This window comes from Magnolia sinica, chromosome 1 (assembly GCF_029962835.1).
Source record: "Magnolia sinica isolate HGM2019 chromosome 1, MsV1, whole genome shotgun sequence".
In the NCBI taxonomy this organism is placed as follows: domain Eukaryota; kingdom Viridiplantae; phylum Streptophyta; class Magnoliopsida; order Magnoliales; family Magnoliaceae; genus Magnolia; species Magnolia sinica.
This window is the reverse complement of record NC_080573.1, coordinates 125,423,646-125,448,547: the sequence shown is the minus strand read 5'-3', so window position 1 is coordinate 125,448,547 and position 24,902 is coordinate 125,423,646. Positions and strand designations below refer to the sequence as shown.

Here is a 24,902-nt window from a genome sequence, read left to right as displayed (position 1 = left end):
ACATGGGCACATGGGCACAAGATCCAAACCCCTCAGTGAACATTATCTTGCCCAAAAATCAGGCTGTACGCCCCTAGCAAGCTACGGTCTAATTCAGCATACAGATGTCTCCCACCTGTTAAATGGACCAGCTGGATCTTTGGACCAGGCATGGTCGACCCAAACTGGTTAACCCAGACTCATCAATGCAGATTTTACATTATAAGATGAGGTTTACTCGAAACAGACTTTAGCATTCGAATCCGGGTCTTATTCCAATGATCCAAACTGTTCATATGACAGGTCTCATTTTGTACAGCAGAAAGGCAGCAAATAAAAGCTCTCGATTAAATTACTTCAACCCATTCAAGGGGAGCCCTATTAAATAAACAGTTTGTGTCATTTAAAAAGGCATAGATACAATGACTAGTGTTGTCACGTATCTTATTCTAATAAGTGGGGATGTATTTGAGCAAACCACTTGTAAGATATACCACAAGTATATGACCTAAAAATTATTCAATTATTACTAATAAATAAATCTGTCACTAAAATTTCTTACATCCCGAAAACAGAAAATGCTCACCGGTAGTGTCTGAGCAATTGCAGGAGAAATGGCAGCATATTCCTGTCTCGGAGAAAGAACTCTCATATTTAAATCAGCCTCATCGGACAGACGTGAAAGAGATGGCCCAGTGATCAGTTCTCATCCATCCAAATGCTGAAGCTGTTCACAAAGAGAGAAACTGAGACATACGAAGGCATAATACATGCAAAGAAAGGAGCATGCAATTCACATGGTGAGCCAGGGGACAACATTTTCTAAATGCCTATAATAAAATAAAAAAAATCCCTCCCGATCATCTCCACTGATGACATGGTACCTGTCTGGAACAGTAGACCACGTGGACCACCACTTGGAGAAGTTATGGTCCAAGAATCACGGTGACCAGACAACCCCAGCTGTTTGATCTGTGCTTTTTTTCTTTTTTCTTTGTGCCTGTTGCAAGTGGACAGTTGCTCAAATCTATGCATAATATTTTTTGCCCACATATACAAAAGCTAAGATAGGACGATCAACTTCTCAACCCCAGACTGCACAATTGATGCCCACAAGATCAAGGGTCCCAATCATTATAGATAGGTGTTACACACAGTCTCTAACTTGGCTTACCAGGCTTAGTTATTTTTCCCTTGTTCATCATATTTAGGACAATATACATACATGCATGCATATGAGGAACGATTACGTACAACTGGCTGCATGCAAAGGAATTCTGACCCATGCATATATGGTGGTCAACATGAAGGTCAATTGCCAAAGATCAAGCCAATCCCCTCTTCAGGCAGGCTACCCAGTACAAAATAATAGATGGTTTAAGGTTTAGACCAACAGTCAGATATTAACATATACATGTGGCTTACCTGATGAGTGGGCTGGCCTGACTTTGCACTGGGTGATCTTCACAGTGGAGCCCACCTTTTGCATGCTCCAATGTCACACATAATGACCTGTGCACCTGTTGCATGTAAAGCAAATATCAATGCCAACAGTACAATTAAATGTATGTAGAGGGAGAGATTCTCATACAACTCCTTCCCTCCCTCACTCAGTACAATTAAAAGTACGTAGAGGGAGAGATTGTCACACAACTCCCCCCCCAAGAGGAACAAGTCTATGATGGTGATGGTGGCAGCAGCAGTGGCGTGTGCTCATATGCACATAATCGTAAATTAAACTTATGCAACAAAATTTTAGAATAGTGGAATAAAATATTTTTATTATATGGAAACTATAGGCATAAATTGATATAACCCTTGAGAAATTGTGTGACAATGGTATTATCTTGTGCCTATATACACCATCCAAGCCAGACATAACAGATAGAGCATTGACCAGAATTTATTGTTGATCCATGCCTTCAAATAGACAGCAAAAAATTAGGCGCCGTTCAACTCAACAGACAAAATCATGCATTTGAACTTCTCCAATCAATATGATTTTCGGGCTATCATCCGTCCTTCCACAATGTAGGGAATGATTTGAACATCCTAACTTTCACTTGCATGAATGGAACTTGTGGTGGTTCATAGGTTTGCCACAACTGCGGGAAAAGTGGGAAACATGCACCGTATTCTAGCCAATATCTTCTTCTTTCACCACAAACCTCGGCTAGAGTATGTCCCCCTTTCGTGCATTCCTAATTGTGGTGCCCTTTGTGGATGAAGCACGGATTGTTAGGTTAATTGGATCCAAAAGCATGTATAGCAAATGTGCATAGGAGATTAGCAAACTTTCGAAAGTGAAAAAAGTTGTATGAGAGCATTAACTTGCTTCGTTTCCACTTAACATGTCACTTCTGTAGAAAATTGGAACCATGAAAATGGTAAACCAAATAACAGAAATCACTTGTTGCAAAAATGGTGTCGATAAACCAATTATATGGGCCACACTCATTGAGTCAAAAGTATTTGTTGTCAATTAGTTTTGACAGCATAGCCTAAATGACAACTAGATCATTCTAGTTTTATCCCCAACTGATGCGCATGGTGTGTCCCACCTTTTGTACATCATAGATTGCAAAAGTGACAGACGGGGGGAGCGGAGGAGAAGAGCCTTGTATATAGTTCACTTGTAAATTATACTTGAAAGTTGTATTTACGCAGGTGAATTGTTCATCATGACTTATGAGTTCCTGATTCCACTGGAATCATGAAAAGGAAGGTGATGTGGTGGAAATGGAATAACCAGAATAAGGTGCACACCACATATCTACACAGTACACATGGCATTGTTATGCATCAGTGGAAACCGCACATCTAGTTAGCCTAGTCATGGATCACCTATATTCCGAAAATTTCACATAGAACCATTATAGTCCTCATTTTTCTTCCATTCATAGGCACTTCATGTTGACTCTTAACAACTTATTTCTAACACTGCTCGGAGTCCATTGATCAGATTGATAAGGTCAGTATGCTTTTATAGATTGTTCATTCGGATGGTACGAGCCTCTAGATGGAAACTTAGGATTTAATTTCAGAGAACTAAAATTTCATCAATATCCTTAACAACATCCAGGAAAGCAGAATAAAATTTCTACCAAGATGAGAGGTGATGCGAAATTCAGTTGAAATTTTGGAACTTGTTAATTGCAAAAGATGATGATGACTAAATTGAGGAAACAGGTGAGTAGCTGATCAAAGTGTTTGAACGATACCTCTACTCTGATGTTAGAAGGGCGATTTCGATTTCCTGGAGCGACTTCCCTTTGGTTTCAATCACGTTTCTCTTCACAAAAATTACTGCAAGCAAGCAAAAGGTACCAAATATTGAGTACAAGAGCTGCGGCCCAAGTTGCTCCAACAAGCGCAAGAACAGCAAGCCAACAAAGAAATTCACCACCTGAAAGCCACAAGTCGACGCAACAGTAAGTGAGAAGGTAATATAAAGGAAACCACACAAACCACCAGGGTTTAGATGACTAAAGTGGTCCCATCTTTCAGCAACGAAAAGGTGTGGTCAACAGTGGAAACTACTATGACCATGCAATCGAGTCCCATATAGCACAAGAAAGCAAATCACTGATAAAAGAACTTTCATTGAGCTAGTCTGAAAGTCATGTTTGCCACAACTAAGTTGTGGCAACTCATCGGCTGTGGACATGGCATATGCATGCATTCAAATCTGAACCTTCCCCCATGTGGGCCTTATTGTGGATGGAGCATATCCCAAAAATACACAAATCAGACAATCCTAACTGGCTGATTTTTCCATTCAATTTGGGCTGTAGACTTTTCCCTTTTTGATGGTCACTAGTCAGATGGTTAGGATTGCCTTGTTTGCATAATGTGTCATTACCACAGTACCGAGTAGCACAGTTAAACCCAAACCAGCCAAGTCAATTCCATTTGTCAGTGCTCCAAGTACCACATTCATCTCCGATCTTATGAAAGATTAACATTTTCTCAGGACTAGATTCTCCATAAAATCAAAAAGTTTATTGACCATGCAAAGTCAAACTCGGAAATCTAAATAATGTTCTCAGAATCTAGTCCAAGTTTATGGAGCTTTGTCTGGCAAGCTGTGTTCAACACTCCACCTTTCAACACTTAAAAAGATAAAAACTTTGTCCCTTTTCACTGTTCCTGTATAAAAAATAAGCAGAAGGCAGAAAACTATTACCCAATGCACTGACATACAGATCGCCATGGCTTTAGCACGAATTCGATTGGGTAAAATTTCAGGTAGCAGGAGACCAGGGACTGGACCAGCTCCCATGGCAAATGTTAAGACAAACCTGCATAAACAAGTAAAATTCAGCTACCCAACCACTGGCACCTGAAAAGGTACTCACTAACCAAGCGCCCCACTCATACCATCATGCGGACTAAGGACCCGGGGGTACTATAGATGTCATCAGATCAAGTATGATACGATTCCTCAAAATCTTGTAACCTCCTCAAATTATATCAAGTACTAGTCCCTTACAATAGGTCAATGCTATAAATTAGCCTACTTAAATTAATAATACACTGGAATTAGTGCTCAAACTGGTCTCAGCAACATTAATATATCATTTCACTGTGTCAGACCAATATCATGTGTAATGTAGAACAGGATTCATACGTCTTAAGGTTAGTTTACCTCTCCTTATTCCCATGCCTAACCCTAGATGTTTCCTTATCTTCCTAAAATGAATAACCCAAAACATTGACTAACCATATAAAAAATGGATATTTTCCCAATTATTTTTTTCTGTGCTTTTCATGAAATTTTCTGCATTTTCCTTAGGTGTTATTAGGACTCGAGGTAAGGAAAGAAAATGTCGTTTCCAAGGGAATGGAAAGAAAAAGAAACTGGTAAAAAGGACACGAAGTTTCCACTGTTTTTTTTTCAATAAAATTTTCCATCAAAGATTGGGCCCATTTTTTAAATAGAAGTAACCGACCCCAATTAGTTGGTATAAGGCTTAGATGATGATGTTGATGATGACGAAGGATAGTGCCCATTTTCAAATCTATTGTTTAGCAAAACAAAAATTTTCACAAGAAATTTACTTGGTAATCATTGCCATGTGACACATTGGCACATGCAGCATGTGGGATGCTTGAAGATGGACAGTAGAAGATGTGGCACATATGGAACATTGGGACAGCACATATCAGGCATTTGAAGATGGGCGGTGGCACATGGGGCACATGTGCGGGCAAGCAAATATGATGAGGACATCCAAGCACCAGTCAAGGTATACTAGAGGATGAGGAAAGCTCCCGTTTCTTTATGGCTATAGGTGATGCATACAAGCAGCCCCGTGGCCCAATTCAAGTGCCTAGCCCGTTGAAGACCCAACATGCATGATTATGCATCTTTGAAGGCCCCACATTAGGAAGATGCATGTGGACTACTTAGTTGGACCATTCCGACCATTAGATCATCATCATTGGACATCTTGATCGAGGGCCATGAAATTGTTTAGTTTATTTAGTTGTTTATATGTTTATTATTTTTTGTTTAGTTTATATTTTTGTTGAGTTTAGGGAGTTAGGAACAATTATTATTTTTTAAATTTGAGAAACACACACACTACCACCCCGCGCACGCACAGGTTCTCAAACCCTTGACCTCAAAGATGAGACACAGTGTGTCTACCACTGTGCCAAGAGAAGAGACCCCAAGAAAAAATTTTATTTTATTGAGCATCTTTATGTGAAATTTTTTATCTAAGAGTGTCTTTTTATATAAATAAATAAATAAATAAACCTTTTCTGAGACCATAAAGGCTGGACGTCCACACCCTAGCCCATTATTGAATATATGGAAAAAAAAAAGTTCTTCTCTCTTTGTGTTGAGAAGAAGCAAATCTCATGTGATTGGTGTGATGCCATGGAGTGAATTCAAGTTATCCTTCTTTCTCATTCTCTTAAATCAAAAGGTATTTCTCTCACTTTCTCTTTCTTTCTAGATCTCTTTTCTTCTTTCTCCAACAACAAACCATCTCCATCCTTGCTCTTCCTTCTTCCAATCCATACACCTGCAACTTAATCCGTCCTAAACTCCCATCCAACCACACCCCCTAACCATACACCCGTATAGCCAAACATGGTCGTACCCACCTGGTCGTACAATCGTACTGACAGACTTATACGGATGTCTGTACGATTAGCCTCTCCCTCCCTTTCATCATTTGTTTTCCACAATTTAAACCCTAATCTCCAAATCCTAACCCTAGTTTCCTAAAACCCCGACCCTAAAATCGTAAGCCCCAAACCTTAATTCTCAAAATCCTAATTCTCACAAACCTAATTCCCCAAAACCCTTGCTCTCAAAACACTAATTCCCTATAACCCTACGTCCAAACCCTAATTTCCAAAATCCAATTCCCAAACCCTAAAGTCCTGACCCTAACCTACCCAAACCCTCACAAACCAAGTGAACCCCTTTGAATTGAGAACAAACCCTACGTTTAGATGGAAGTCCTACCTTCCATAGATCCTAATTATTTGGTATTTTATTGGATCTATGTTGCAGGACTATCGTATGGCTTGAATTCAAACATGTTACATTGCTGAATTTATATATATATATATATATATATAAACTTGTGTTAAGTTAGCTTTATTTTGTGCTTTAAATTGTTCTAGTTAATCCATTGATGATCTCATTGCTTCATTCTAGACTAGGCCATCCGTCCTGCATCAAAATATGTATAGTGCATGTGGCACATGTAGGCCACTTGAAGATGGTGGTAGCACATTGGCACATGTGGAGCACTTGAAGTTGAACAGTAGTGAATTGGTACATGTAGACATTTGGGAATGGATGGTGGCATATGTTGCACATGTCATATTCGCATATTGGAAATCATTCCCCACAAGAGTGAAAAGCCGTTTCTTAGATGTGGAGTGGACCAAAAAAATGAACCATTCCTAGGAAAATTTCTACTATGGAAAATACCTTTCCTAGAAAAAGAAGTTCACTGAACAAAGGAAAGGTAGTTAAGCTGGAAACTATCATTTCCATTCCTTTCCACCAATCCAAACAAGAATTTCATTGACTTGGCCAAGTCGCTGATTTTTATAGAAGGATGTGTATGTATATAATGTTAGTAGTAGGGGTGCATACAAGACGGTTCAATCTGGTTCTAGGGTGAAATCGGAACCGAACCGTTCCTAATGGTTCCAAGAAAATCGGAACCGAAACCGGACCCTTTGCACCCTAGAACCGAACCAAAACCAGACCGTAAAAATCAGTTCGATTCCGAATCTACAGTTCTGGGCTTTTTATAATCTAGCCCAATTGCATGGTTTTTTTAATAATCCAGCTCATGTCCATTCGTGTTGTGATCCATTTAATGAATGGTCTAGATATTGTGTTAGGTGTGCAAAAATACATTTACGAAAGCAATCAAAGGCCAAGAGAGAGAACCAGGAAGCGAGAGAGAGAGAGAGAGAGAGAGAGAGAGAGAGAAGAATGGAATGGGGGCAGCACGACAGCAGAGGCGGCATGAAGAGAATGAAGAGTTAGGGTTTTTTTTAAAAAAATATATATGGTCCGGTTCTAGGTTTGGTTCCAAAATCAGCTCCACGATTCGGTTCTACATAACCCCAAACCGAGACCTGAACCAAACTAATCGGTTCTTTGATTTTCTTCCGGTCCGGTTTGGTCGATTCCGGTCCGGTTTACCGGTTCCATGTGCACCCCTAGTTAGTAGTGTGTGGGTACACAATCTTTTGTGTTCCTCTAGAGTATGTAAGAGTGCTCTCTTCTAATATAATAAAAGTTAGTATGTTAGGGTTGTGAATGCTCTAAGATACAAAAGCCCTTTTCTCTCAAACTCTCTCTTCTTCTTCCTCTCTTCTCATCTTCTCGATCAGAATGAACATGGTTTGATAGATCTCAATTTTAGAAGAATTATGGTGATTTTTTTTTTTAGATTTTTACGTACCATCTAAGGTATGTTTCACTGATTTTTCTCTTTCAGCAAAACACCCAAAAATCTTTATTTTTCTTCGATCTCTCCCAGATCTATAGTTGTTTCTCTAGATTCTCTTCACATGATGGGTCAGTTTGATTGTATTTAACCCTCCACAGAGTTGTTTTGGAGAGAAGAGGTGATTTAGGGGCGCTGTGAAGCCAAACAAGAGTCGGTTGTACCCTTTTTTTGGTCTTGGGGGGTCTGATTGTACACCAGGCCTCATGGTATATGCACTAATGATTGATGCTCATATGTAAAACAATGTTTGTGCTAGGTTCACACTGTATATGATTCGTGTCGCTGAGTTGCTTCTCCTTAATTATTTCTAGACCTTTCAGACCACCATTTGGAACTAAGGTTTCGTAGTTTTTTGTGATTGTTTGTGTCTCGTAGTCGTCTCTTTGAGTTTCTTTGCTCCTGGGTTCTTGTGTGTGAACCGTATGGAGGACAAGATGTCATCAGGGTTTGGTGGGGGACCCTCAGAATCTCATCCCTTGTTGATCACCACAGCAAAGTTGAACGGTAACAACTAGTTACAGTGGGCTCAATCTATAGGGTTGTTTTAGGGGGTTTTGATAGACTTTTGTATATATTGATGAAGCTCCAGATTCTACGGATGCAAATTTCAAGTCCTAGACCAAGGAAAACTACCAAGCCGTGGCTTGGCTGCTTAATAGTATGGAACTAACTATGAGTAATTCCGTCATGTTCTTAACTTCAGCAAAAAGGATTTGGGTTACACTTCATGACATGTACTCAGAAGCTCATAATATATCAAGAATGCTCACATAGATCTCAGACATTGGAAGGTTTCAACAAAATTCAAGATCCCTAAAGGAGTACTTCTCTACTCTTTGAGGTGTGTGGGATGAGTTGGACTTCTATCATTCCCTTCCCTCTAACTGTACTACAGACTATGACCACGTATGGAAGCAGCGTGAAGAAACCAGAAGTATGCAGTTTCTTTTTAGGCCCAATCCTGAGTATCATGGTGTTCGAAGACAAATTATTGTCATGGATCATCTTCCCTCTCTAACAGCTATCTACGTAATGTGTCAAAGGATCACTACATCATTCATCTATTCTTTTGTTTCCCCGGATTGATCTACATATGTTGCTGGAGACCAGTCTCTATTCCGCCATGACACTAGAGTTCCTCCATGGAGTGCTCAAGGACGTGGACGTGATTCTATATCGAGTACTCGAGGCAGGGGCCATGATGTTGATCATGGAGGACACGGTAGTCTTGATTGCAGTGGACGAGGATGTGTAAATGATGGTCCTCACTATTGCACTCATTGTGGGAGTACTAACCACTCTGTCGATCGTTGCTAGGACCTTGGTCGCTTATCTTGGGTTGGTGTGTCAATGGCTAGTAGTGTCTCCACTAGTTCCAAGCAACTTCAAATCCAACTGCAGCAGAGAAGTCTACCTCAGGTGATTTTGTTCTCTTGACTTGTAATGTCTATGATACCTTAATGCGATTGCATGTGTGAGGTCCCTGGCACTTCCAGAGCCACTATAGCCCAGTCAGGTACTGCCCTCCATGTGGCCTCTCCTTCTACTTCCTAGGTTATTAACTCTGGAGTTACCCCACACATGACTGGTAATCCCCATCTGTTTAGCTCCTATCTCCCTTCTATCCAGTCACACTCAGTCACTACTGTTGATGGAAACCAAACTCTTGTATCTGTATCTGGATCTGTTTCCATCAAGCTCTCTCCAACTATAAACTTGTCCTTCTTTTTCATGTTCCTAGCTTCCCTCCCAATTTATTATTTGTTAGCTCTCTTATGAAATCCTTGAATTGTTCATTAGCTTTCTTCCCTTCTCACTGTGTTTCAAGACCTCCAGATGAAGCAGATGATTGGTGGGTGCCGTGAATGTGGAGGAATTTATTTTATTTTTTATGATGCACCCACAATAGCATCCAGTGCCTTGTCCTTAGATAAGAAGTCAATGTCCCAATGGCATTGTGGTTTAGGGCATCCATCCATATCTAGGTTAAAACTTTTGTTTCCTTCCATATTTGTATCCAAACTTTGAACTGTGAAACTTGTAAGATCTCCAAACATCGTCGGATTGTGTTGCCTCTTAGTTTGTCTGAGAGGAAACCCATGCCATTCAAGTTGGTCCACTAAGATGTTTGGGATCCTACTCCAGTTACCACAATTTTTTTATGTAAATATTTTATTACATTAATTGATGATTGCACATGGATGACCTAGGTTTATCTCTTAAAATCCAAGGGTGAAGTTTTTTATATGTTTAGGCCCTTTTACAATGAAGTGGTCAACCAATTTCAATGCCCCATCAAAGCTTTACATTCTGATAATGGGGGCGAGTATATGTCAAATTTTTTTTTTGTCTTTCTTGCGGGATCATGGTATCTTGTCCCCTACAACATGTCCTCACACTCCTCAACAAAATGGTGTAGCTAAGCGAAAGAACCATCACCTTACTCATGCCCTCCTTGGTATGAATCTTTCAAAGCGATTTTAGGATGATGCCTTACTATTGTTTTCCTGATTAATCACATTCCATCTCGAATATTGTCACACAAGTCTTCATTTAAAATCTTGCACCCACAGGATAAGTTGTTTCCCTTACCCTCTAACATTTTTGGGTGTACATGATTTATTCAAATTCTTGATGAGAGTAATGATAAGTTGAGTCCTCGAGCCATAAAGTGTGCTTTCTTAGGTTATGCTCAGTCTCAAAAGGGGTATAAGTGTTATGATCCCTTGACTTGTAAAAGGTACGTGTCTGCAGATGTCACCTTCCTTGAAGAGATTTCATACTTTTCTACTGAAGGGAGATCTTCGCACAATCCTTTTGCTAGTAAAGGGGGGGTTATACAGTCTAATTCCAACCGTATACCTCTTCCAATGGTTTGTCCCAATAATGATGAAGTATCTCCCCCATCTGTTCTGAAGCCTATTCTTGTGTATCATTGAAAAACTAAAACTTCTACTGATCACCTGTCTACCACTTTGTCCGCTCCTGCTGGTGGTTCAGGTATAAGCTCTCACCCTCATCCTCATGACAATCTTCCCATCATGGTGTGCCAAAACGGTTACGTATCGGTCGTAACGGCCGATACGTAACGGTAACGGTGGGAACCGTTACGCGTTTCGGGGTCGTATCGGCCGTTACCCGATTTTGTACCTGTATCAACCGATATGGGCCCATTAAGGGGTGTAACGGCCGTTACGGGCCGTTACAGGCCCGTAACGGTAACTCTTTTTTTCATTTTAAACTCTGTTTTTGCTGTTTTTTTGAAACATCTTGCTTCCAAACTGTTTCTCACTCCTGCTAATAATTTCGACCAACCTTGGCTAAGTATTTGAGATAAAAACACATTATATTACAGATTTTTTTGAATCAAAGCTCGGTGGGCCATTTTTCAGAAATTCGTTAAAAATAGGTATTTATACTTTTTTTAATATGTTTTGTTGTTTTAATCATGTCATATGATGTGCTAATCATAGTAGAACATGTTAATGTGCATTTTACAGATTTGGGGTGCCATTTAATAATTTTTTTATATTTTTTTCTATTTACGCATGAATTTTGGCCCCTTTTTTTAAAATTCGAAAAATCAATTTTTAATGGTTGTTTTGTTGTTTTAATCATGTCATTTGATGTGTTAATCATAGTAGAACATGTTAATGTGCATTTTATAGATTTGGGGTGCATTTTATATTTTTTTAATATTTTTTCTATTTACGCATTTATTTTGGCCCTTTTTTTGAAAATTCGAAAAATCATTTTTTAATGATTCTTTTGCTGTTTTAATGATGCCAAATGATGTGTTAATCATAGTAGAACATGTTAATGTGCATTTTACAGATTTGGGGTGCCATTTTATATATTTTTTATATTTTTTTTCTATTTACGCATTTATTTTGGCCCTTTTTTTGAAAATTTGAAAAATCATTTTTTAATGATTCTTTTGCTGTTTTAATGATGCCATATGATGTGTTAATCATAGTAGAACATGTTAATGTGCATTTTACAGATTGGGGTGCCATTTTATATTTTTTTATATTTACGCATTTATTTCGGCCCTTTTTTTGAAAATTCGAAAAATCATTTTTTAATGATTCTTTTGCTATTTTAATGATGCCATATGATGTGTTAATCATAGTAGAACATGTTAAATGTGCATTTTACATATTTGGGGTGCCATTTTATATTTTTTTTATATTTTTTTCTATTTACGCATTTATTTCGGCCCTTTTTTTGAAAATTCGAAAAATCATTTTTTAATGATTCTTTTGCTATTTTAATGATGCCATATGATGTGTTAATCATAGTAGAGAATGCTTAGAATATTCCGGATTTAATCCATATTTTTTTATATTTTTTTAGCAAAAAAAAAAAAAAAAAAATTTGCGCCGTTACAGGCCGTTACGCCCCCGTATCCATATCGGTTTTGGAGATCACCGTTACGCCAACCGATACCGATACGTGACACCTTGCTTCCCATTGCTTTACGTAAGCCTTCCCACTCATGTACAAAGCATGCCATGCATAATTTTGTCTCCTACCATCATCTTTTACCTTCTTTCCAATCTTTTGCAACGTTCATATCCTCCTCTACTACCCCATGCAATTTGAAGAAAGCCATGTGTAGCCTTGACTAGACTAAGGCTATGATAAAAGAAACGCAGGCTCTGGAGAAGAACAATATCTAGGAGCTGGTTTCTTTACCTGAGGGAAAACAAACTATCGGCTTTCAATGGGTTTACACCACCAAGTATCATCCCAATGGTTTTTTTGACCATTATAAGGCGTTATTGATCGCAATGGGTTTTACTCAAACATATGGTTTGGACTACTTTGAGACATTTTCTCTAGTGGCAAAACTTAACCCTGTTTGTGTGGTTATCTCCATAGTTGTAAACTTGCATGGCTCTTATTTCAGTTGATGTGAAAAATACCTTTTACATGGTGATCTTTTTGAAGAGGTTTATATGAATCAACACCCAGGTCTTTCCATACATCACGGCTCTTACAATTCACCCCTTGTGTTTTGATCAGTGTTTTCAGTAGCATTGCTCCCTAGTTGTGTAAACTATGAGGCACGTAGTGTAAATTATAGAGCATGTAGCGTACACTACATGTAGCGTAGCGTACAGTGTAGCGCAAGTGGCGTATGCTACTTGAAATCTCCTTTTTCTTTTTTTAATTTTCCTTCTATGCTAGTTCAACACTTAGTTTAAAATAGTGGTGACTAATCCCCATCACACATGGCACTACATTAGATCAATTTGTACAATCTAAATTGTACTCCATATTGTGGATAAAGCACTTGGATCAATCTGAACCTTCCAAATTGTGGTCCATACTGTGAACTTGTGATGTTTCAATAAATAAATAAAAATAAAAATAAAAATAAAAAATTAAATTAAATTAAATTAAAAAGAGGTCACACTTAGAGATGTCTGAGGGCAAACAGATAGAGATTTTGCATGGAAATATGCGGTTGATGACCCAGATTCATAGTCAAACACTCCTAAGGAAATATGCATTTTGTAAATTTTGTCATATTTTCTATTATTTTAATTAAAAAAATATTAGGTATAGTGTAGCTTACATTACATGCTATAGAGGGGCCAAACACTATGCTATACACTACGCGCTATTTAAAACACTAGTTTTGACGAAAGAAATCAATTTATGGTCTCAAAAAATCTCCACATGCTTGGTTTGACAAGTTCAGTAGTGCTCTTTTGGACTTTGGATTTATTTGAAGCCAAGCCAATCATTCTCTCTTTGTTTTCTGTCAACCCACAGGAGTTATGATTCTAATTGTCTATGTGGATGACATTGTGCTTTCTGAAGATGATATGAAGGGAATGATGGATGTTAAATCTTTTCTCAAAACTCGTTTTGATATCAAACACCTAGGGACTCTTCGGTACTTCTTGGGGATTGAAGTTGCTCGGTCGAAGCCAAGTGTAGTTCTGTCTTAGAGAAAATATGCTTTCTCTTCGAGACAGGGATGCTATGATGCAAGCCGGCCGTTAGGCCTATGGATGCTACTATGAAACTCACTCCTAATGATGGTGCTTACCTCTCTGATCCAGTGATGTACCGTCAGTTGGTTGGCCGACTTATTTATCTCACTATCATTCAACCGGTTCTTTCTTATGTTGTTGGTGTTGTTAGTCAACTCATACATACCCCTTGTACAACGCATCTAACAGTTGTGTATCATATCCTTCAACGCATCGATGATCTACATCTGGATATTGTACATTCATTGGTGACAATCTTGTCACCTGGAAGAGTAAAAAGCATATTGTTGTTGCACGCTTTTCTGTTGAAGCCGAGTATAGAGCGATGGCCCATGCAACATGTGAACTTGTTTAGCTTCAAACCCTTTTACAAGAACTTGACTATACTCCTTCCAGTCCCATTCCTTTGCATTATGATAATCAAGTTACCATTCACATTGCAAACAATCCAGTGTTTCATGAGCACACGAAGCACATTGAGGTTGTCACTTCATTCGCGAGAAGGTGGCTAACAAGGAAATTGCAACTACCTTTGTTCACTCTGGGGCCCAATTGGCTCATGTACTAATCAAGTCTCTCAGTCGGGATGCTCTTCTCCATATTTCTGGCAAGTTGGGCAAGATTGACATATATGCTCCAACTTGAGGGGAAGTACAAAAAGATAATGCAGTGTATGCATATAATGTTAGTGTTAGTGTATGGGTATAGTCTTTTGTGTTTCCTCTGGAGTATGTAAGAGTGCTCTCTTCTAATATAATAAAAGTTAGTGTGTTAGGGTTTTGTATGTTTTAAGACACAAAAGCCATTTTCTCTAAAACTCTCTTTTCTTCTTCCTCTCCTCTTCTCCTCTCTTCTTCTTTCCTTCCCTTCCAAACCTCTCAAATATACTATTTCCTCATTGGCTTGGCTGGATTAAACTATGAAAAATCCAAATAACAGTTTCCTGGTCAACTTAGAGTTTCAGAAAACAAGATTTTAACAACGTATCATTAGTTTTTAAATGAGTTCCTGTCTCCAACAAGAGATATATCTATAGCCTTCCAAGTATACTATGCTTAATCCATATCCATAGTGGCAATTGCCAAATATGAAAATGAAAGTGACCAAATTGAAGCAGATTCCTAAAAGAGAATGATGATTTCCTTTCGAAAATAATAAAATATCCAGCATAAAGAGCTGCGTGACTTATGGCTGATCTTAAGTTCTTCAGGACCATCTTTTTCACATAGATCAAGTCAGCAATTAGAGTACTAACAATCATGTTTTCCAGGACTCTAAATAAGAGCACAATAAGTTTCACATGCTACAGTTTCAAACAAAGTAGCAAGTTTGAATCTATAAAAGGATTGCAGAAGCATGCACTTTTTCAAATGCAAAAAAGTACTTTTCAAAAGCTTGCTGATGTATAAGCAATGGGCCGAAGTCACCCAGTTGGTCAAGCTTGGACTACCAACTACAAATTCAATTAGTTGTACAAGCAGTGAAATTTCTGTAACTTGGTCTGATGCAACTAAGAAATTCAAAGTCTCAGTTTTTATTTTAACATTGAAGATTACCATAAAGTTTACTACAAGTTAACCACAAGGGAGACATTTACATTTGAGAAAGAGAAATTTGGTTCTTCCATAAAAATGGTATGAATAGCCTTTTTCCAAATGTAGGCTAGATTCAAAGATTAGGTGTCAGTTTCTAAATATTTACAAGCTTATTCTAGTTCTGTGTTCATCTTCAAGATCATCAAATCTCCAGGCTAAAGTGTTATTACTCACAGTAGAATCCCACCAACAGATAGATATAAAGTTCCAGAGCCTGGAAGATTAAAGCTTGCTGCCATGACTTGGAAGCCCATTGCTACTGCCTGAAATCAGTCAAAAAACATAATAGCAAATGTCAGATTTCAGAAGTATATGACGTTGTTCCAGATGGTGACAGCTAATCACTGAAAATTTGAGAATTTTTTCTCCAACAATCAATTTTTGGAAACATTTTACCATGCCCAAGAAGCTCCCCAGAAGAAGTACCTTCCTGCCTAGCTTATCCATCAAAAGCATTGCAATAATTGACCCTGAAAAAATTGCCCGTGACAAAGTGCTCCTTGATTCTAGTCGTCATTTAAAAACTTGACCAAATGATTGCAGAACTGATTGAATTGGCTTGACTTGATCAAGATTTGGTTGTAGTGTAGGAAACTTGCCCTTTTGGAACTTGAGAGCAAGTGTTCGAAAAGCTCAATGAGCCTCCACAAAAGAAACTCAGCTGAATAATTTAAAAGGAAAAAAAAAAACTTCCAAGTTTCCAATCAACTTGAAGTCTGGCCCTATTGAGTCTGAGTCGGGTTTTGAATTTTTAATCCTGATTCCCACATATGCAAGTTTTAGAAGGGAGGAAATTACCAGAAGTCCCCTGGAAATAAATATTAGGACCGAAAATCCCCAACTTCATTTTCATTCCAGGAAAACCTCCCTGTATGAATATTCATCAACAAACTGCCACCTCCATGAGATATGATCCTTTACCATTCATCCAATGACTAAATTTCCATTTGTACCCTACTACACTCTTATTATCTCTTTATTAGAAATGATAAAAGAAAAACCTTCCTCTCAAACAAACAAAGTCACAAAGAGGAATGCTATTATACAATTGCACTGTTGCAGTTATACTATTATACATGTTTCCGTCCTCACTTTGCACATGGCAAACATGTATTCTAATGGGCCACCGGGTGGACAGGATATGGCCAACAATCTTGATGATCGCACAATTCTGACTGCTATTTTGACTTGACTTCTGCTGTTAAATGTGGACCCAATGTTTTAAATATCGACAATATTGACCGATATATCCCACGATATATCTTGTATCTCACCTGTGTGATACGAAATGCATAGGTAGTGCCGATATATCCCACCTATCCGATCCAGTGAGTTTTTTTTTATTTTCGATCCATTTTTTGCTGTAAATCACGTTAAATTAATGTCAAATGGTTACAAATCTTAATTCCTCATGTTTTCCATGAAAAATCATGGATTTGGAGCTTCAATTTCGAGAGTTAGGGGAGATGGGGCAAGTTGCAAAAAATTGGAAAAAATCAAAATTTCTCAATTTCTCACAAATCAGTTGCAATCTTTGTATCCAAACACAAAATGAAACATGTAACCTGATCTAGTGATTCTTCTTTTACTTTTGAATGTATTGCTTGTGTTGCCATACATATCTTCTTACGTTTAAAAATTATATGAATAGACTATAAATATACTTGCATCAGTTCAGTTGAACAATGCATGTATCAAGACCCCATACAAAGAAAACCCCTATTATGTGCATTTTTTTTGTAATGTTTTGATTTTTAAATGTGTATTGATGTCTTTTTCAACAATCCTTGAAGTATCCTTGAAAAATTCGACCAATTTCCGAATGTTCCCATGTTTCCCAACAATAACAACAATGCATTACGCGATACAACAGATATATCCCATGCGATAACCAATATGTATCCATATCCCAAGGGTGTGATACATTACGTGATAATGATATTTAAAACATTGGGTGGGACTAAGACAAAAGACAGAACAATAACTAAAACGTAGTGACTCCTAAGCAAAGCGACCTACATGTGGGACCAGCCAAGATTTACAATGATCTTTAACATATTTACCAATGGGATTCTGATGAAATAAAAAATATTTTGAGGGGCTTCGTGGTCCTAATATTATTTTCTGGGGAGCTTTCAGTAATTTTCCCTGAACAAATACTCCCATACCTGCTAAATTTATGAAGCCTACACAAGTATTTCCCACATCTGCAGATAGCCCTGCACTTTTGAAGACAAACGTAGAGAAATAGAACACCGCATTTATACCAGACAACTGTTGGAAAGCATATAGGACTGATCCAGTCAACACAACTGCAAAATGGAACAGTAATTATGATGGAAAGCAATGTCAGAGAAAAAACATTAAAGCATTTAAAAGTAAATGGACTGATATATGCTTCAAGAATTGGCATAGATACCCCTGAAATGGCGACCATAAAGCAGATCTGAAAACCTTAAGCTTTCTATGTCATCCCCTTTGTCTGACCGTGATAATTCGGCCACAGCAGATTTAGCATGTGATGCTCCCAAAAGTCTCTCAAATGCAGCTTCAGCCTCACCACATTGTCCTTTCTGTGATGATAAAGGGAAAGAAAAAAGTGATTCTATGACAGAATGCATTTAGGGCTGTTTGGTTTTCCAAATTCCTGTGTAATGCAAAGTAAATGAGCCATCATTATCATTTCAAGGTGTTTGTTTATACAAGAATTATGGCTCATAAATCGAGAGTCAAATACACTTGTAAAGAAAATGTGTAAAGGAAATTGTAATCGTAACATTTTTACATTATAAAACTACCATTTTTACAGTGATTTGTAGGTGAAACAAACAATGGTAGCAAACTCATCATTGCAGTCAAATGTAGGTGATGTAACCACAATTATAAGAGTAAGTGATCATTACCCATTTCCAGCCATTTACTCTTGTAAGTGGAAAACCAAACACCCCCTTGGACTAAAATTGAAAAGGCATATTTGTTCTTCATTGACAACAAACATAACACTAGAAACTATGAAGGAGAAAAGACCTTGTAAAGCCAAGCAGGACTCTCTGCACAGAATTCCATGCCAAGAGCAAGTAATGCGGCAGGGATGGCCGAAACCCAAAAACAGATCCGCCACCTGTTAGCATGTTGAGTTGGGAAAGCATATTAGTGAGGTTAAAGTATAATAATAATAATAATAATAATCTAAACTTGAGTAATTATAGGGACACATTCATGTTTCTTACCAACCCAATACTTCCTTGGATGGGATTCCAATAAACAAAGCCCCAATGAGTCCCAAGCAAGTCGCAATCTGAACAAAGCTGCCGTAAGTACCCCTCACAAATGAAGGTGAAACCTGCATATTAATCCATTGTAGAAGCAGATCAAATGAAGTACCTGATAATATTATTAACCAAGACACACTAAGCACCTATTGTAGAATTTAGGATACAAGCATTCTTGTTACCTCAGCCACATAAAGAGATGCAATAGCTGGACCCAGACCCATTCCAGTTCCAACTAAGAACCTTCCAAGAAGCATGCCATCCAGATCTTTCGTTGTGGCACTGCAAATGCATGAAGAAGGATTTCTTCTAAATTTTGTATGGCCACTATAAAAATGTTTGCAACTTAGTAAACTTATGATTTTATATTTCGAACCACAATACATATGCAAGAAGATGCAGAACAAAACAAGGTAGTCAGGAGGATGACTGATGCAGCCAGAACCAGATATTCAAACTTCTTGCTCGAGTAGAGCCATTTTTTTATAATCATTGGACATCTACTCAAAAGAAGCTATGTTTTGGTAATGCAATTTTCACTTATTCAGTCACTTTATCATTCTTTTGGAGACTTTAATTTGTTGAGACTCAATTATGGGTAATTTGGGTATCAGAAATATTTTTAGGCATTTATTATATTTTATGGGTAGCTTTGCTATTATAAATGCTTTGGTGCAGCTTTTTTAAATAATTCTCTAGCTAGGTTACCTCAGGTTTTATATGAGGTCATAAATGCTTTTGGGGATCAGCTTATAAATGGTAGATTGCCAAAGTTCTACAATTGAATGCCCACTGGAAATCAACTTCCTCTTTTACCACCCCCCAAACCAAAAAAAAAAAAAAAAACACACATGCACACAAGGAACGGTCATCAAAAGGAAATTACTAAATACACCGCATACTGCAGCGCACACGCACACAGAGGGCAAACAAGCAAAGAACGGTCGAGGAAAGATAATTGCCAAATACACCGTTGACTGCAAGGTGCACACAAACATGGAGTTTCCTCATTTCAGGTAATAAACACAGGCACCTGAGCTTTTCTTAGTAGTAAGTATTAACTAAATATGCAGGCACCCAAGTTTGCAATAAGACACGTGTACCACAATCAGACCAAAAGGGTAAAGAATGTGCTCAAGTAGTTGCCACAATGAGTAGCAGGGAGCCCACTAATACATGCTTCCCATCAATCAAATTATAACCTACGTGTGTTCTTTTTTTTTCAATTGAACATTTCTTTTATTTGGAGTATTGCATCAAACCTAATAGCAGCCACAACAGCCACCAGCCAAGGAGAGTTGTTGTTGTTCATGGATCCGAGTCCCGTAAATGTCCGTGACCACTTTAGTGGGATCGGGCAGCCCTGATCATGATCCATGGTCAATTGGTCATCCTGCATGTTGGGAACCAACGATGAATTGGGACAGACAGCTTCCACCACCAGGCTACCAGTGCCTTGCACCACCTCCCATGGGAGTGTGAGTGTTCACCATGCTTGTGGGTTCTTGGTTCTATACACTTGTACCAGAGGATTGCATCAAGTCTCTTATTCATGTTGGGACGTCATGGTCCTGGTGTTTTGTGCTTTGGCTCACCCTACGAGGTTATATTAATGGTCGACATATGGGTATGGGTGGTGCATGCATTAAAACGTGGATGAAGTGCACATACAACATGGGATCCACTAGTTCACCCGAGAACTCTTTATTAGCTTAAATCTTGGTGATTGGACCATTCATTAAGTGGTTTTCTAGTTGGGTCCAGCACTTAAAAGGTTTTAGATGTTTTATCAAAAGCTTTTAACCGTTGATCTTTTGTTTTCACCATTAATATGGTTTTATAATACTTAATTGATATCCAAGGATTAAGATCTTCAGGTCCATCTCTTAGGCCAGCATGGGATTTATTGCCAAGGTGGATGCCACTGGTAGTGGAAGGATTTAGGTCGATTTGGGTGCATGTATAGGCAGGATTACAAGTTTTTGATGGTTAAGGCATACCAAAGTCTATAGGGTGAGGAGCACCATAACAGGTGCATCTCTCTAAAACCCTAACTTCTTATAAATAGATCATATCCCAAGAAAAGAGAACGAGAAAGAGCTTCTACCACTGACCCTTAGTTTGTGTAATTTTTGGAATCTGATTGTATCTACATGGGGATCCTAAAAAATTTCACTCTGGAAGTTTCTAAAACTTTGCGCTTCTCTGTCTTTTCGAGTTGAGTGGATATTTTTAAGTTAATAATGATAAATAAAACAAAAAATACATATTCTTATATTAAGGGACTTTTTCATGGCTTATATTATCTTCCCTTATAAAGGAATAATATAGATCATGGAATATGGTTTATTGTAGATCATGGAATCCTAAGAAAGAAAAGTTAAGAGTGTTCAATAGGCCTTCATCATAAACTATCAAAGAACGCAAAGGTAATTGATTCAGGAATTGAATCATAGACCCCTCAAAGCTGAGGTACTTTCCCTTAAAGCTCGAATTGGTTCCAATTGGAGAAGAATGGTTCAATCATTACTAGATAGATGATTAAAACCTTGAGCTCCAATGTCAAATTTTCACGCCTCCTCAAGTTGAGCTATATTTTGGTGAAATTATATTCACCAAATTGAGTTACTTCATGTTATTTATAGGGTTCACCTTGTTAAAGGGATTAGGTGTAGATTATATAATTTATTTAGGATTTTTTTCATTATCAAGTGTTTTAAAGCAAGGTTTTTGTGAGTGTCATTATCAAGTTGCTTTTATGAGTGCATATGTACTTGCTTTCAGAAATAAAGGAAACAAGTTTCTTTGTTTCTAGACGAGAATTTATTTTATCAGGAACTTCTCAATGAAAGCATGGTGTTTTTCTTTATATTTTTCTCTTCTTTTTTTTCTTTAGTCCTCCACAAAGACGGAGAATACTAGTGTAGATTTGTAAACTAAAAGTAGAAGAAAGAACAAGAAATAAGAGACGAGAGGAGAGAGTTGTGAAAAGAAAGGAAAGGATGATTATAGGGTTGGACATCCCCTCTCCACCATTTATATTAATAATAAGCAAGTGAAAAAGACAAACACCTTTAAATAACAAAAGCTAAAAATCCCTATTAATTCCTAACCAAGAGTCTTTATCCAATTTAACTAAAGAATAGACAAAAGAAGGTGTTGGGTGGGTTGTAGACCATTATGGCCCACATCCATATCGATTAGGTGGGTCGTACAGCTATACGGCCCGTATTTCTCAAGCATTAACACTCCCCCTCAAGCTAGAGCATATATGTTGTTGATGCCAAGATTTAAGTTTATTCATGTAGACTGACTATGAGGTAGAGCCTTAGTGAATACATCAGCAAGTTAAATACTGAGACCGGACATATGGAGTAGAAATTTCACCACTAGAGACCAGTGTTCAAAATATCGGTGTTGCGCAATGTATCGCAACCTTGGTATACAAATATGTATCGGTTATCGCACGAGATATATCATTTGTATCGCGTAATTTATTGCATTTTTTGGGAAACATGGGGAAACATTGGGAAATTGGTTGAATTTTTCAATGAAACTTCAGGGATTATTAAAAAAGACCTTAATGCACACTTTTAAATCATAAAATCTATAAAAAGAAGTGCACATAATAGGTTTCCTTTGTATAGGATCCTAAGCCATGCGTTGTCTGATTGAACTAAGGCAACTATATTCAAATATGATGCATAACATTTATAAATGTATCAAGACATGTATGAAAACGACAACCAATGCATTCAAAAGCAAAAGATATAGTAGAATTTAAAAAACATACCTATCAATAATGTGATTGGCTATGGCCTAGACCCACATAAAGTTACACAATGGCTCGTAATCATCATCTCCATCTCGATGGGGCTGGGAAGAATACTGCTCCTCCACAAATTGATAGGACTATGCCTAGGTCATAGTAGAATGGTACCAATTAAGATGCTCCTTGAGATAACGTTAGTACTCTTCCTCTCCAAACGGAACTAATATGCCCATCCGTGGGTGGTGTGTAATAATCACAATATGTGACTGATATGGATCTGGGATAGGCATAGATGGGGCTATATCCATGTTGCTGCCCATATACCTGCCTGCATGCAGAAGTGAAGTCCTGGCTGTAGTAAAAAAATGATGATCCATAATTGTTGGAGTCACTCCTCGCATATCCACTAGCTTCATATCCCTACCCATACTGTGGCATAGAACTCGAGTTACTCTCATGTGTCTGTGATCCATATCCATACTATGGCCTGTAACTCGAGCTTCCTTCCCTCGTCTGTGAATCAGAACTAGAGCAACCTCGCTTCTTAGGAACGCTTGTGTCCCTCATGACTTTTGCCAGTAGCTCCTCAAAATCAGAAAGCTTTTATATCTATTTTTCTTTTGTAACATCTGACGCTCGCATGTCTTATTATAGATAAGATGGGGCCGTAGTCCTCCTAGATGAGAACCATGGTCAAGGTCCTGTGTGGCATGATCGAAATCTCCCTCCCCAGTGAAAGGGTTAAGGGGCCTCTAAGACTGACTCACACCCTCGTTGCCATCATCACCATCATCGTTATTGTCGCCAGAATCACCATCATCCCCATCGTTGCTATCAGACTTATCACCATCACCGGATCCACCCGCCGCATCACTTTCTGTCTCGATGTCGGACAATGTCTCTCCACCACATGTCCTGCGTAATAGTGACTGTCGTGGACTACCCACCGGACTCCTCTCAATGGGTCGAATGCCTCATTAGGAGATCTCTGCTGCTCCACATGTGTATTAACATTGATCCCATGTCTTGTCGCATCTTCCGCAACACGCGGCTCCAGTCGCTCATCTAAAGTATCCAATTCATCTGACCTAATCCACTAGTAAATTGGGTCCTCATCCTCATCCTAAATAAATGAATGTTATCCAATAACCATCAGGTCTAGTGACTCTCTCGTAGCTTCATATTATAATGCAATAAATTAGCTAATGAAGCCATTCGTACCCCAATCCGGTGCGCTTATTTGTATGGATGAGGGAGAATGTGCTCCAATTTCTTTCACAGGATAAGGATGAAACCATCTGCGCGAGCACACGGAAAGCCAGCCACTGTAAAACCTCGCAGTTAGTCCTATACATAGCCCACCATTCGCCTATGAATTTTAGGCCCTGTTTGGGCAAACGGCTTTGGGTGGAATACAAGGGATTAGGAGGGATAGGATTATAAAATCCCTCCTATCCTATCACTCTGCCTGTTTGGGCAAACGGCTTTGGGTGGAATACAAGGGATTAGGAGGGATAGGATTATAAAATCCCTCCTATCCTATTACTCTGCTTGTTTGGGCGGCGATGTATACAGGAGGTCTTTCGTCTTCTGACAGATTCGGACGAGATGTGGAGGGATTGCGAAATCCCTCCTTGGAATCGTCGCCCGCTCTCTGGTGCGAGGTTTCTGGAAGATAAAATCAAGAAAATTTCAACGGTGATGGTAAATAAACACTACCATGGGCCTTAGAAAAGTTTCCACAGTGAGCATCATCACCACCACTGTTTCCTACAGTGCGGTCCACTTGAATCTTGGATTTTCCTACAGTGCGGTCCACCTAGAAGATGGTCTAGATCTCGCACGAGTGTGCCTGGACCCACGCGTCTCGTTTTTTCGTAGCAACTTGAGTATTTTTCTCTATTTTCATTCCAATAGCAGCACTAAAAATGGAGGAAGCAGAAAACAAGACGACGATAGAGGAAGAAGAAGCAGGAGAGAAACAAAAACCCTCGATATTCCCTATCTTCCCCCTCTCATCCGGTCCGTCCGATTCCCAAACCACCTCATCCCACGGCCCTCAATGGTTCTCCAACTCCAGCTTCACCCCGTCCATTTCCTTCATCCTAGGCCCCAGTACTTCTCACTACACTCTGATCCTCAACAACAGCGATGGCTCCGACGCCGAAGAAATCCCACCGTCGAAGCCTCGCACCTACGAACTCCTCAATTCCTCGTCTCCATCGGATCGGGCCAGCGATCATAACAGTGGAACTAACGGTTTCTGGAAGCAATTCCTG

The 24,902-nt window shown here is 38.7% G+C and overlaps 1 protein-coding gene across 10 annotated transcripts in view; it reads right to left on the bottom strand.

Moving 5' to 3' along the window:
* Nucleotides 1–304: 304 nt before the first annotated feature.
* Nucleotides 305–24,902, bottom strand: part of LOC131257171 (probable plastidic glucose transporter 2) — a 68,110-nt gene continuing 43,512 nt past the window's right edge. For 5 of the 10 annotated variants that reach the window (XM_058258207.1, XM_058258208.1, XM_058258206.1 and 2 more), the window contains 11 exons: nucleotides 19,034–19,178; nucleotides 18,810–18,922; nucleotides 18,607–18,700; nucleotides 17,999–18,152; nucleotides 17,748–17,891; nucleotides 15,976–16,085; nucleotides 15,754–15,842; nucleotides 4,166–4,280; nucleotides 3,201–3,385; nucleotides 1,405–1,499; nucleotides 305–706 (listed from right to left, as the gene is read on the bottom strand). In XM_058258207.1, the coding sequence (XP_058114190.1) occupies nucleotides 3,203–3,385; nucleotides 4,166–4,280; nucleotides 15,754–15,842; nucleotides 15,976–16,085; nucleotides 17,748–17,891; nucleotides 17,999–18,152; nucleotides 18,607–18,700; nucleotides 18,810–18,922; nucleotides 19,034–19,178 (1,147 nt within the window). In that variant the 3' untranslated portion in view covers nucleotides 305–706; nucleotides 1,405–1,499; nucleotides 3,201–3,202. The remainder of the gene's footprint in view (nucleotides 707–1,404; nucleotides 1,500–3,200; nucleotides 3,386–4,165; nucleotides 4,281–15,753; nucleotides 15,843–15,975; nucleotides 16,086–17,747; nucleotides 17,892–17,998; nucleotides 18,153–18,606; nucleotides 18,701–18,809; nucleotides 18,923–19,033; nucleotides 19,179–24,902) is intronic. The other 5 variants (XM_058258209.1, XM_058258211.1, XM_058258213.1 and 2 more) reach the window with 5 other exon arrangements.